This window comes from Hermetia illucens, chromosome 2 (assembly GCF_905115235.1).
Source record: "Hermetia illucens chromosome 2, iHerIll2.2.curated.20191125, whole genome shotgun sequence".
NCBI lineage: Eukaryota > Metazoa > Arthropoda > Insecta > Diptera > Stratiomyidae > Hermetia > Hermetia illucens.
In genome coordinates, this window is record NC_051850.1 from 187,452,247 (window position 1) to 187,466,399 (window position 14,153).

General features: G+C 43.2%; 1 protein-coding gene across 4 annotated transcripts in view; it reads left to right on the forward strand.

Moving 5' to 3' along the window:
- LOC119648179 (ceramide transfer protein) overlaps positions 1-11,246 on the forward strand; it is a 98,203-nt gene extending 86,957 nt beyond the window's left edge. For 2 of the 4 annotated variants that reach the window (XM_038049759.1, XM_038049761.1), the window contains 5 exons: positions 3,939-4,163; positions 4,321-4,552; positions 10,255-10,457; positions 10,538-10,670; positions 10,835-11,246. In XM_038049759.1, the coding sequence (XP_037905687.1) occupies positions 3,939-4,163; positions 4,321-4,552; positions 10,255-10,457; positions 10,538-10,670; positions 10,835-10,962 (921 nt within the window). In that variant the 3' untranslated portion in view covers positions 10,963-11,246. Of the gene's footprint in view, positions 1-3,281; positions 3,428-3,694; positions 3,846-3,938; positions 4,164-4,320; positions 4,553-10,254; positions 10,458-10,537; positions 10,671-10,834 lie in introns of those variants that run through there. The other 2 variants (XM_038049762.1, XM_038049760.1) reach the window with 2 other exon arrangements.
- Positions 11,247-14,153: the final 2,907 nt, after the last annotated feature.

Here is a 14,153-nt window from a genome sequence, read left to right on the forward strand (position 1 = left end):
TTAACTTGTTAAAGATTTAATTAATGCCTTCGTCTTATATGGCATCGACAAACAGCGTCCTCATAATAAATCATGGATGCCAACCACATTTATGGCTTAACCTGATGAGTGTCTGATCATCAAACCTAGGGTTAATTAGTTAGTAGCATTTCCATAAATAATAGAATCTATTGAATGAAGCATTCGCATTTGCATATTTTGTTGCAGTATCTATTATCAATCGCTATTGTTTAGATGCATCCGACGACTTGCATTAATTTATATTTTCACTGATTAACAAATTCACTCTAGATCGAGTGTCGTAATTACTCATTTGTTCCGTTTCTAGCTTATTAAGGGGGTCCCCCGTGTGTCGGGTTGGAGAAATCGATTTTTTTTGCATGAATTGTATCTATATACAGTGGAGAATATGTGGGCAAAAGGATTTTCCGATATTCCGAGTCGTTCTAAAATTACATTGTTAAACAGGTAAGGAGTTTGCAGCCGCGGTTAGGGTACTCGATGAGAAGGTAGGGTAGGTAGGTATCAGTGGCCGCTCCGAGGAGCCCAATTAGCGCTTTGGTGCGCCGTTTTGATGCCACAAACTCCTAAGACCGTGACTGTTGTTATGGGAGCACGGAAGCAGAGTCCAGCCGGCTCGGAACTTCAGAGCCAGCCCGTAGCCTTCACGAAGGAAAGCAGCTCTCCCACCCTGCAGCTAGAAATCTCTCTGAGGTCCCCAAAGAATGGTTTACCGAGGGTCCGCAGCCTGACTCTAGCCAGAGCTGGGCAATCGCAGAGAAAGTGCATGAGGGTTTCCCTTCTCCGCAGCTTCGGCAATGCGAGTTGTAGGGTATGCCGAGCCTAGCGGCATGGTCCCCTATGCAGACCGCCGTAATCTTGAATGCATTTACACGCGTCTGGCACAGGAGCTCTCGTGATCGGGCTATGTTATAAGCGGGCTAAATTCTCATTGATTGGCACAGCTTGTAAGCCTTCGCTATCTCAGGCCCGCGGCTGCTAGGTAGTGCGAGTAGACTCCGCCCTCGACAGCCGCCAGCTTAACACCGACTGTATTCGCCGAGGGACTGCCAAGAGCAGAGCCTTGCCTGGCCAATCCGTCAGCCCGCTCATTCCTCTCTATGTTCCTATGCCCGGGAACCCAGAGGAGAGTGACCTTGAGCGTGCCGCCCAGATGGTTGAGCGCGTCTCTGCATTGCCCCACCAGCCGGGAAGATGTCGTCGTTGAGTACAAGGCCTTGATGGCCGCTTGGCTGTCGGTCAGAATGTCGGTCGATGAGAAAGAGCATCGAATCTTTTTTTACCTGTTAGTTTTTTACCTGAGCCTTATAAATTCGAACACAGTTATAAGTATCATATAAAAAGATGGAAAACCAATCAATTGTCTAAACTTATTTGCTGTTTGGAATAAAAAGGATAATCCAGTCTAGAGTGAGCATTGAAAGGCTTTCAAGCTATACTCAGTTATATTTTGTTGTAAGTATTGTGCTGTTTGTGTGTTCAGTGATTTTTGTAAATGGATCGTACGAAGGGAGATCGCTTTAATGTTCAACGTCATGCTTGCACTAAAAAACGAGTATTTCATGGGAATCGATACTTATCAGAGAAGAAAAAGGACTTCACATCACCATCAGCAACGAAATTTTTAGCAAGCATGAACATGAGTGTTCCAATTGCGACAAGTTTTGTATATTGTATATTGGATTTTGCTGGAGTTTTTTCCGGTATTTCTGCAAATAATAAAAAATATGTAGTAGTAAAAAAGGAATGCTTAGGACATGTCGAGAAAAGAATGGGAACGCGGCTTAGAAATGCAAAGAAGAATCACAAAGGCATTGGTGGAAAAGGGGCTGGAAAACTTACTGATAAGGTTACTAACGACCTCACTACATTTTTTGGGCTAGCTTTTCGTCGACACGCAAATTCGATAGAAGGAATGAAGCCAGAAATTTGGGCAACTTTCTTCCATAAATGTTCTGCAGACGAAAATCCTCAGCATCAAAATTGTCCAGCAGGCGAGGACAGTTGGTGCAAATGGCCCAAAGCAGAAGCTAAAGGAGTACTGGATAGTTTCCACCATGAGAAGGCACCTTTGACTGAAGAAGTTCAAACAGTCATCAAACCAATCTACGAAGATTTGTCACGAGATGATCTTGTGGCGCGGCAGGATACGCAGCATTCGAAATTTATTTCGAATGTTGCGAATGCGGACACGTAGATGGCGCGGAACTCTCCACTCGTTTTAGAACTCGCCACGAGAGTGGAGGATTAGCGGTGAGAGAGTGCCGTTGGTTGGGACAGATGTTTAGGAGCAGAGACCCAGAATAATAATGAGTCGTTAAATGCATTGATCTGGACTTTCGCTCCTAAACACCTTCATTCTGGGGCCAAGGTCGTAGAAATAGCCGCTTTTCTGCCTGTAATTATTTTCAATGAAGGATTCAATGGCATTCTCAAAATCCTAGTCACAATGGGACGTCAAGTTGGTCACATATGTTAGGTTTATGTCGACCGCCGTAATGAAGCGCGAATTTGGCGGTCCGAACGACGATCGACTGACCTCGCTAAAAGAGCCAGAATTGAAACATATTTCTACGGTCCGCAAACTAGGATAATTGCAATCAGACGGGTCGTTTTTTTTATTCGTAAAAAAAAGCCGTAAAAAACCATCAAAATCCAAAAAATTAAATTTAAAAGCCCACCAAAAATTTACCTTTTAATGTTTTCTAATTATCCTAGTTTGCGGACCGTGGAATATTGTCCACATTAAAATGCTGTTTAGTTTTTTTTCCTCAGATGAACACAGCGCCCTCCAGCGTGGCAGCAGAAAAACACCCTTTTTTTGGAGATGGGTGCATAAATTTTGACACGTATTCCGAAAACTAGCTACGATATCAAGCTGAAAAATTTATCACATATACTAGAGATATCAGTAAACATATGGTGAAAAAATCACCTTTCCAGCCCTCCAAAATAATTTTCCACAAAAAGGGGGAAAAAAACGGCCTTCATTCGGGATGACCCCCTTAATCGTTCTGTACTGAATGCTCAGAAACACGATAACAATTTGATGATATTCAAACATAATTTCAATAGTATGACGGCCAAATACCATATAGAGTCTGTCACTCATGAGGGATCATTCCCATTGTATTCTGGTTGAAAAAGTCACTTCAAATATGGTTCCGTAATTCGATTTTGGTCGAGGCAGGAATGACTACTGCGTTAATTTGTCACTGAGATTGATACGGGTCAATGCTCATTTGTGTGTGGAAGTGCATTTATACTTCGAAGTCATATCTAAAATGACTAAAATTCAATGTCGGAGTTTGTCATAGCCAAAGCCGTTTCGTTGCTATTGGAGCGTGGAGTTAAGATTCTAGTTCTGAACGAATAAATGACGACCTTTCAGTATAATCAGAAACAGGTCAGAATATTTACATCAATTTGAGTGGTATCGGTCATTGGATTCCTTTTAAAAACATTTATATTGCATTTATTCTGTGAACAGTCTGCAGCTCGGCCTGTCCCTTGGGTTAGCTGCTAGCTATTAGTACGGTAGTGTTCAATACTCCAAAAACAAGTCATGCGAAGAACAGTTCTTCAGGGTAAACGGAGTAAGACTTGTTTCTATATAATTAGCCCCGCGAGTGAGTGCATTGTTAGTTGGGGTTGTGTTTTTGCCGAGAATATAGTAATACTCAGTACGAATGGAAAATTGTAATAAAATCTCCACTGGATTGATTTCAAATAATGACCGGAACTTGTGTAACAAAATAGGGCGTAAAGTTAGATCATCTTTATTTTGCGCCACCAATCGTGCTTCTACATTGCATGTCCACACTGTAATTAGTCCCGATAAAATCAACCATGATAATTTTTACTGAAACTTTTTCTTTAGTTTGGTAATCTAAACTTTGTTTACCACTTTATTTCAGGAGGGACCACATTCAACTCTTCCTGAAGATGAATTCTTTGACGCTTTCGAAACGGGAATGGATAAGGTTGAGGAGGACACACAGATTCGATTCCGTCTGAAACTTCAATCGCAGCAGTCGCAGATCAGTACGACAAGTAGTGTTCCAAATTCAACGGAAAATGCTGCAACCGAGGATGAGTTTGGAACAGGGGGTGCAGCAAGGGTTCATCGACTGTGGCCTGAGGTAATCTTTTCTATTCCTCCAACTAGATTCAATAACAGTCGATTAATTGTAGGACTATTAACTCCTCAAATATGACTCTAATTTGCAATAGCTTGGCCATCACTCAATATGTGAACCTCTAAAATCACGCATTAATTATTGCTCGTTCGAATTTCAGATCGATAGAATTTGCACGGAACAACTAAAGTACGCACGGGCAGGTGTCGGCGAAGGTGGCAATGGTTGGCAAATTTTTGTTGATGAGGGTGAAATGAAAATGTACAAACGTGAGGAGGAGGTGAACGGATTAGTGGTGGATCCACTGAAAGCATGTCATATGGTGAAGGGAGTGACTGCGCGCGAAATGTGCCATTATTTCTTCATGCCTGAATATAGGAACGATTGGGAGAGTAAGTATTGTTTGATGAACGATTTTTTTCTTTTCTGTATTTCACGGACAATGGAGGGGGTTGATAGATAAGCATGAAATACCCATTAGCTTAAGTACGGGGGCGTTTCATGTGCTCTGGAAATAGCATGAAAATTGAGGAATATTATTTTTAGAATCATTCAATGTTTACTTGACGCTAATTGTACTGAATTCAATTGATACTGCTCAGAGCCGTAGCGAGAAAATCTGGGCCCGGGGTGAAAATTATGTGGCCAATGGGACCAGAGGTGAAAATTATTTTCCCTTCTTTTCATTGGAATTTCTATTTCGGGCTCCCGAGAACACTCGTGAGTCCATGAACTCAATCAGGTAAGTTTCGAGACGGTGTTGCCTTGCCACTTTCTTCCCTTCTGTGGTTACTGAAGGATGAATTGACGTTTAATTTCGTACAAAAAGTGGCCAACATTCTGTTATACTCGGCACGGATTGATACGTATACTCATTTGAAAACCGTGATGTTCGCCCGCCTTATAGACTCTACTGACAATAAAAACTTTTCACCAAATAGGAACTCAAAGCTTCTCAGACAGTAGCGCGTTGACAGGAATGACTATCACTGATCACGCGTGAGCCTACTGTCAGTAACGAATTATAATATTTTGGATTAGGGTGGTCAAAGAACCATCCTAAGTGGCTGAAGACGAAATAGTGGGAAGAGCTATATCAAAATCTAAAAGAAATTGGCTAAGTGACCGTGAAGCTCCATCAAAGCGCTCGGTTGGCACGTTCTTGCATGCCTCTGGGGGGTGTCCTTTGAGCGCTTCGATCCCTCAAGTATCATTTTTACAAAACCAACGTGTCTATTCCGATGCGTGGATCCGCACTGGATCCAAAAATAACCAAACGAACAAGGGAATTCGCAATGGTCTAACGAGATAAACCAGAACGCGAACTGAATCTGAAAAATAAAAAAAAACGGTACGACCGCGCGCGTGGAACCGTGAGTCTCCAGACTCGAGTGTCGCGATCAAGGGGGGGGGGGGGGGGATCGGATCCGCAACGGATCACAGCCTCAATCGTTGTTTCCTCTGCCTCAGATGACGTTCACTGAACACCACAGTCACAATTCCAAAGGAAAATTCCTTAATTTTCTTGAAATTCTGTTCATGCGCGCACAACTCGCGGGCAGCTCGATTATCGAATCGAGCGATAAGATTCCCAAGTTATTGAGTGTGCACGGAATCGCTTAAATATTAAAAAACTGCAACCAGTCAATGATACAGTCCAGCCAGCACTCCTTTGCGAAAAGTATTTCTTCGGAATCGTACAACAATTCACAAAAATCGAGAAGAAAATGAATAAAAACACTTGGAGTCGAAACTAGCATAACGTCTCTTCTACGCTGAACGCGAAACTCTTTCCAAATTATGAGTAGTTTCCCAAATGCCTACCCTCGATGTCACTCACTTTTAAACGAAACTGACACAGGAAAGAAACGCAACACAACCCACGCACGCAAATGGCGACTAATGCTTTCGTCGAGGGCAGAGGCAACTCATCAGACGCTGTCTCACCTCCGCCCTGGGAGCAACGTGACCGGAAGCGGCAACAGATGGAAAACGCTCCTTTATAATATTCGCAAAAACAGGACAAGTTCGCTGTGAATCTGTTGCTAAAAATTCGCGTTCTCCTTTCTATTGTGACATCCCTAAAAATCGGAGAGCTTAACTTTACAAAGGATGATTACCTAACTGCTTTTTAGCCTTCCGAAGTAAATATCTACTTTTACAGCAATTTAGCGGTTTCGATTCGACCGGACAATGTTCACCGAATCCTACCAATCGTTAACCTCTTCGTGAAGTGATCTAAAAGAGATATTAAAAAAATAGAAACATTGATTTCTCGCGGTCAAAATCAAATCAAAAAAAGTTTGTCGGCATAAAGAGCATCACAACTGTCAACTCATACTCATTTCGAGCAAGTCCTAAATCTGCAGCTGTCTCTCGATCAGCCGGTCCCGTTAAACTTGGCCTTGAACTTCTCGAGTTCATGTTGTCAGCAACTTGCATAGCAGCGTTGACGGATGCGGCGGATCATTCTCCTCTGTCACGATCAATTCCCCCGAATGCATTCAATAATGTGAAATATGCGTGGGCGAACCGAATCTGACCTCACAGATCTTGCCGCCGTAGCCTTCGTTGTGCGTCAACCGGGCCCTAAAATTGTTGGCTTATCAGGATTCAACCGAATTGCGAAGGAATTGACAGCGACGCAATCCAGCGTAACGTATGATATATGCGATCACTAGATAGGCGGTCGTTTAACTAACGAGGACAAAGGAACCGCCTCAATTATCCAGCCCCCAATTCAAGTTGGTGCTGCCACCATCAGATCAGCTATCATGGGAGCGAGCTTCTTCTACCAGTATGGTCCTCTCATAGATATCCGAGACAAAAAGGTGGTTGACTCGTTATTACGTCTCAGTTTATACGAAAACGTGGAAGCGGTTTTCAAAATTGTGTAAGAATGAGGAGTTCACACATCTTTACTCTTCTCTATTACTAAAAGTCAAGGACGTTTGTTTTCAATACAGAAAAACGTTTTCGTTTCCCAGCCTGCCAGTGCAGTGTATTACGAGATCTCCACAGCTGGTCCTTCTACAAACCTTCGACGATCCACGCAGTCCCGTCAGTTTCCGCGTCGAAGCAAACGAGCCATCACTTGTCCACCAGGGTATCACTGTTCCAGTCTATTTCACCACATTTAAGTTTTCCTGGTCATCGATGGGAATACGCAATCCAGCTCAGTTCATCCGTTACTTGTGTGGAGGCGCTGCAGTGTGGAGCAGCTTAGTGGAGATCCACCTAAGCTCTACATCAAACTAGCGCAGCACAATTCACCGCGACTGATACTCACCTGAACAACTTGATTACTTGTCGATGTCAGGACGAGAACCGCGAGGCCGGCGTAGTAGCCGGGCTGGAGTCAGTGAGTTGTCAAATTTAAAAAAAAAAAGGATTCTGCGGCACTGTTGTCGTACGACATTGCGAATCAAAGCTAAATTCACGAGCGAAGAATCCTCCGAGTCCTCGCAGTGGCCATACGGGTGTTTTGTCTACTTTGATGATGTTTTGGTCGCCTGTCTCTGAGTCTGAGCATTTCGAACATCTCGAATGCATTTTTCAAAGTTCCCTTGAGGCCGGTCTTGTATTTAACGCAAATTATTTCAACAGAAGGTGAAGTTTTAAGGCCACACGATTTCTGCTGTGGAAATCCATCTGGATCCAAGTAAGGTTCGGGCCAACACAGACTTCCCACACACTGAAACAGTGAAGCATCTGCGAAGATTTTCAGGCACGTGAAACTTCTATCGTCGTTTCTTGCTCAAGACCGCACAACATCAAGTGATCCTCAACGCCTAACTTGTCTGGACTCAAGACCAAAGACGCGTGATTGCGTGGTCAGAGGACGTCTAGGCATTTGAGCTTGTCAAACGACAATTGGTGAACGCTACACTCCTGGCATTCCATCAATCAGGTGCACCCCTAGCTGTATTCGCCAATGCCTCAGACATCGTAGAAACCTTCACCAAAAGGTGAACCAAATCTGGCAGTCGTCGAGCTTCTTTTCCAAGGAATTGAATAAAGCTCAACAGAACTACATGACCTATGATCGTGAGCTATTACTCCCGTACATGGTAATCAAATACTTTTGATATTCCCTCGAAGGCAGGCCGTTCACAGTGTTCACTTTTAAACAGAAGCCCGATAAAGCATCCACTCGTCAATTTCGGCACCTGAACTTCATAAGCCAGTTTACTTCAGATATCCAGCACGTGTCCGGCAAGGTCAATGTAGTTGCAATCATTTTGTCACGCATTTCAGTGGTCAAAATCCCTGCCACGGTCAATTTTTCGGCAATCGCCGAGGCATAGAAGGATAACGCAGTGTCTCATATCCTCAGGGAAGTCCAAATTTCGGGAATTTTTCCCTTTCGGCTCAACCTCTGAAATACCACTTTTCGCAAGGAAGTATTCCATACAGTAACGATGTTACGCGCTCAGCCATTCGGACACTGAATCGGGTTATCACTGGCAAATATTTCTGGCCCTCAACGAATAAGGATGTTTACTCTTGGGCTAGAGAGTGCATCGCGTGCCAGAAATGTAAAGTCATCAAGCACGTACAAAACGAAATAGGCTCATTCCCTCGATTTACAAAGTGTTTTTACACGATCCACATCGAAATCATTGTGAGATTCGCATTGCTTGAAGTATTGCCTCACAATCATCAATAGGTTCACGCGGTGATCTGAGGCTCTGGCTGATATTTCCCCATAATCGTTCGCCAAGGACCTTCGTCGGGAATGGATCCCACGCTTTGGAGTTCCAGTCGAAGTCATTACTGACCAGGGAATGCAGTTCAAGTCAACTTTGCTCTCGGAGTTAGGCAAACTCCATCGGACGACTGCGTACCATCCGCATTCGAATAGGATGCTGGGACGCTGGAATAAGACACACGATGACTCTTCGTGGTCGCAAGTCCGTTGTTCTACTTTGTCGTTGAGCTAATATACGGGGAGAATTCGGGGCTCTTGTGTTCGATGTCAGCCACTGGGGTTCTACCTTTGTTCCGGGACGTCATAGCCAAATTAAAATCACCCCCGCCATCCCGTCATTCTTCGACGAAGGCTAATGCCCCCAAGAACGTGGACGTCTGCACACACGTCTTGGTTCGCGTGGATGCTTCTCGGAAGCCCCTGCAATCACCATATGAGGACCCATGTGGAGTATTAAATAGAAGGGAGCACTTCTTTAGGCTCGACGTAGATGGCAAGCACAAGAACGTCTCCGTGCCCAGGCTAAATCCTTTTGTCCCTTTTAAATAAAATAAAAAATCAAAATTAGCTTAATTAAGCTTTATTAGCTATATTTGGACGATATTTTCGTGAGTTCCGGTAACGGTGGTCAATACATCTAATATTTACGGCATGCACGTAATGCCACGCATCAACCCAAACAAAAGTGTGGAATTTGAACAGTGACAAGAGCGCAGTAGAATACCTTGCTGCAAAGCTTCAGCACAAGGTATCCATTACGCAATATCGAACCTATCGAAGATTTTTCGAAACCGGAAATGGTTGACCAGCTCCGAGAAATCGTAGGAATTCTCAGTTTTATCCGCCCTTGCCTTTCAAGGGTTGAACAAACTTCTCAAAATGTCGCCCGTCGAGAACAAGAGGGCCCGCGTAGAGTGGATGCACGAGCCCAAAACTACATTCTGAAACAGGAAACCAGCGCTTGGTAACGCTAATATAACTTTGTTCCTGAAGTCAAACACCGCGTTAGCCTTTGGAACGGATACTTTCAATACTACTATCATATTTGCGCAGCCCTTGAGGAGGCGGGGTTTCCCGGTGACACTGGACATCCACTGGGATTACAGTCGGGAGATGCTCACGGTTTTTACCGCCATCAAACAGTTCCAAAGTTATCTGGAAGGCAGCTCCTTCACAGTGTTCACCGATCATCGAATTTTGCCCAAAAATTACACGGGTCTGGGGTGGAAATCATTAAATTTTCATTGAAATTGCCACTCCGGCCCCCTTTCCGCCCCTTTTACCAATTAAATAGTGATAAGGGGACATTTTACCAATGTAGCTTTTCTTATTTCTCACAAAAATTTGCCATTACTATATCCTTCCAATTTTTTATCTTCACAGCGACGCTAGAGGATGTACAAATTTTAGAAAGAATATCACCGGATACCTTAGTATTTTTACAAACGCATAAACGAATTTGGCCCGCTAGTCAACGTGATGCTATGTTTTGGTCACATATGGGAAAAGTTAATGATAACGTGGACGCAGATGCACATGATGTGTGGATAGTTTGTAACCATTCCGCCGATGAGAAAGATTATCCAGTGAGTATTATTGTATAGCATTGCTGTGTAGGGGAAAGGGTTTTCTTATAACTACTCGAAATTTTCGTTTTTTTTTTCAGGAGAGCAAAAACAGTAAATGTGTGAGAGTCATCCTGACCGTCATTTTAGTATGTCAAACTTATATTGAAAATAATAAAACCACAAATATCACCAGAGACGACCTCTCGTGTAAAATCACATACTGCTCCGTTGGTAAGTCTTTACTTGCTTTTTTGCTTTGTTTCGCTTTTGATTGGCTGCAATGTTGACTCTGGAAAATGTTGCTTATTTTGGTTTCCGATCTCCTGAAATTAAAGATAATTTGTCACCAGGGGTTTAGCGTTGGTTTCACTAAAATCCATTCAATATTTTTCCAGTTAATCCTGGCGGTTGGGCACCAGCATCTGCTCTCCGAGCGATATATAAACGCGAGTATCCAAAGTTCCTAAAACGTTTTACAAAATATGTGATAGATCAGTGTAAAGATAAGCCGATTATGTTTTGATATTATTGTTAATGAAAAGGATTACAAGAAGCCACAGGATGTATGATGTGTGTAGATTATAATTGATTTTTCCGTAAAAACAAAAGCAACCCTTTCTCTTGTCCTTAGAGTTGTACAATACTATTAATTACTAAAATAAGGCTAATATGTATAAACAATAAAAAAAATCAAACCTCCATTTAAGGACTACATATTTTTAATGCCAATGATAAATCCACATGAGAAATACTGATAAGGATTAAGCTTAAGTGATCGGTGTAAAATACAAAGCGATTTTATAAGAATGCGTTAGGAGCGGATTTGGATTTCCAATTTATATACTACAACGTATAATCTAAGGCTTTTGCTATAACAAGGTTCGGAGTTAATTTTGTACTTTGGATAATAATCTTTCGACAAACACATCCATATTGCACTTTGATAAAGAAAGCATTCGGCTCTACACGAGGTAGAGTGTGGGCTGCTCGTTGATATGCTTTTAGACATATACTTACAATCATTACACAGTTTTTGTATTATAAAAGATTCTATGGACTACTTGTAAAAATCTGATTTTTATCATTATTAAATGAAAAGTAAATTTATAAATGTTGCGTTTTCATCATTTTTGAGTATCATGATGCAACTGTGGGGCTGACAAATAATTTTTGGCTACTTTTGTGAAGTCAACCAGCAGTTGATTGGCTAGCTCAAAAGCCTGGACGGCCTTTGTAGACCACGCAATCGCGCGTGAGTCTTTAGTCTTGGGTCCAGACAAGCAGCCTTGAAGAGGAGGGGAAAAACGACTATAGATAGTGTTAGGTTGTGAAAAGTCTATGATGGTCTGAACCTTGTGTGGATCCATTTGGATTCCCTCAAGGGAAATCTTGTGGCCTAAAAACTTCACCTGTTGTTGAAGGAGTTTTGCACTTTTCGACGTTAAGTACAGAGCGGCCTCTAGGTGACGTTGAAAAATGCATTCGAGATGTTCCAAATGCTGAGACTCAGATGAAGTGGCGACCAAAACATCATCGAAGTACACAAAACAAAAAAAGTGCAGCTATCTGCAAATACCCTGCTTTAAAAGTGTGTCAAATTCTTTCTTAGCAACAGCGAGTTTCTGGTGTCGCAATGGACGCACTTTCGAGAAATATGAGAGCCAGTAGTGCATCGTGCTTAGCTGGCTGCGAGAGACTACTTCCGGTAGTTATGTTGCTGTATTTTTGAAGGAGCGCACGAATGCGAGGGTAGGCTACTACTTCAAAAATGATCTAAAGACTGACAGAGCAGGTGGCAAGTTTTCCTGAAGATCTGAGCGAAATTACGGGATCTATAAGAGACGTATCCTGTAGATCCACTAGTAATCTATGATATACTGGCCTAGAAAGTTTGCGCCGGATATGGGACTACTGATGCCCGCTACTACGAAGCGCCATGAGAACCTTCGTCGAAGTCCCAGACTTTACGTCCATTTGCCTGTAGCCGTAAATATATATAGTCGAAAAATTTGCCGTCGCTAGTTTGAGTTGATGCGGAATCAGTTTGTGATTCCGCGATAACGAGAGAACTGAGACGTCTGCACCTGTGTTGATCAGATAATAGCATTAACTCAAAGGATCGAAAATTGTTAAGCGGCGTGGAGCTGCGTTTTGTGTAGCCGCCGCCGGAGCTCCCAACGAGTATACTTTTTTGAAGTCGTTAACGAGCTTTGTCGGCAAAGATACCGAGGCAGCAGTAAATTGGAGGACTCCTTGAAGATCCCAACCCTTCGGTTGGCGGACCGCGAATGAAACCTACCACCCGAACGCAAAGCTTCATTTGTTGCCGCTAATTTGGAGACTGTAGCCACGAGGGTTGCCACCTTCTGCTGTACCTCAACAATTTGGCCCGTGGCTTCCCGCGACACTTCATTGATCACGGGACGCGCGTGCACCTCGTGGATTTTACTTGCAGTGTTTGCTAACACCTCCAGAGATCCGGAGTCCGCACAGGTCAAGATGGCCTGAGTGCTTTCCGGAAGCCGCTACATCCACAACGACTTCAGAAGCTCACCACCAACCTTATCCCACGTAGCAGTTGGCTCGGGGAGCGGTCGCCTTCAATTGTCGGAACCAGATCTCCGGGTTATGTCGCCAAAAGAGTAGCACTCGTACCGCCACTGCGGCCGCAGGGAGTGCGGAGGCGTTTAATTGACATTACGAATCACCTAGAAGAGAAAAATGAAGAGTCGTCCGAACCCCACTACGAACGAAAAACTCAATCACGAAAGCGGAACTCACATCCGGAGCGGAATTATTGAAGCCCCACTGCCGACAGCGGAATGAAAACCAACCAACTGGGCAACAGAGGCACAGTCTACCCAACTTTGTTGGTCCAAAAACTCAAATCTTTAAAATAGTCAAATTTTATAATCTTTTCTAAACTCAAATAATCTATGGGAATCTGCCACTGCTGTCGACAATGAAAGGTTGCAAGCATCCAATACCACTTCACATAGCATGTACGGCCAGATGAACATACTGGAACTTGCCCGATGTTGACGACCAACGCCGATGCTTGCTGCTCCTGGAGCTGCTGTTGTTGCGGTTTTTGTCATTGTGATAACGTAGACCAAATATTGTAGGGCACTCCGAGCGGTTCGAAATCCTTATTAGCATGCACTAAATGGAAATCTATAAGTACCTTGAATGACCTAACTTGCGGATGCTGTTGTTTCAGCTTCTATTTTTGCTGTGCCAAACTCCAGCCGGTGACGGACATTGTGGCCGTGAATTTCTGTTTCTTGCTTGTAATCCTCTACAAACGAGTGCTGTTGACGGTGATATCGAAATTGTGTTTGTTGTTCATGATGAATTCATGGTGGTTTCATTAGCTGAGATCAGACAAGACCGGAGGAAAACCCGCGGAGCACTTGGGGCAAAAGTTGGCGCAACGGAACTCGATGTTCATTGAGTCCACTTGAGGTCATCAATTGATACACAACAATTCTTTATGGCCGTCGAAAAGTGTTAAGATTTAGCCATTTTTGTGTTGTTGTCGAGGCGTCGATGAACAACCGTCTAAACATAGCGACTCGATGTCAGCGACCCGGAAGACTATTTCAACTCCTTCGAGAGAGACATTGGTATTTTTAATGTTTTTAAGGTTTTGTGTAAAATGTAACCTCTGTTTATTTGTTATTTGGGTATTACCATGATTTGTTGTTCTTGTTT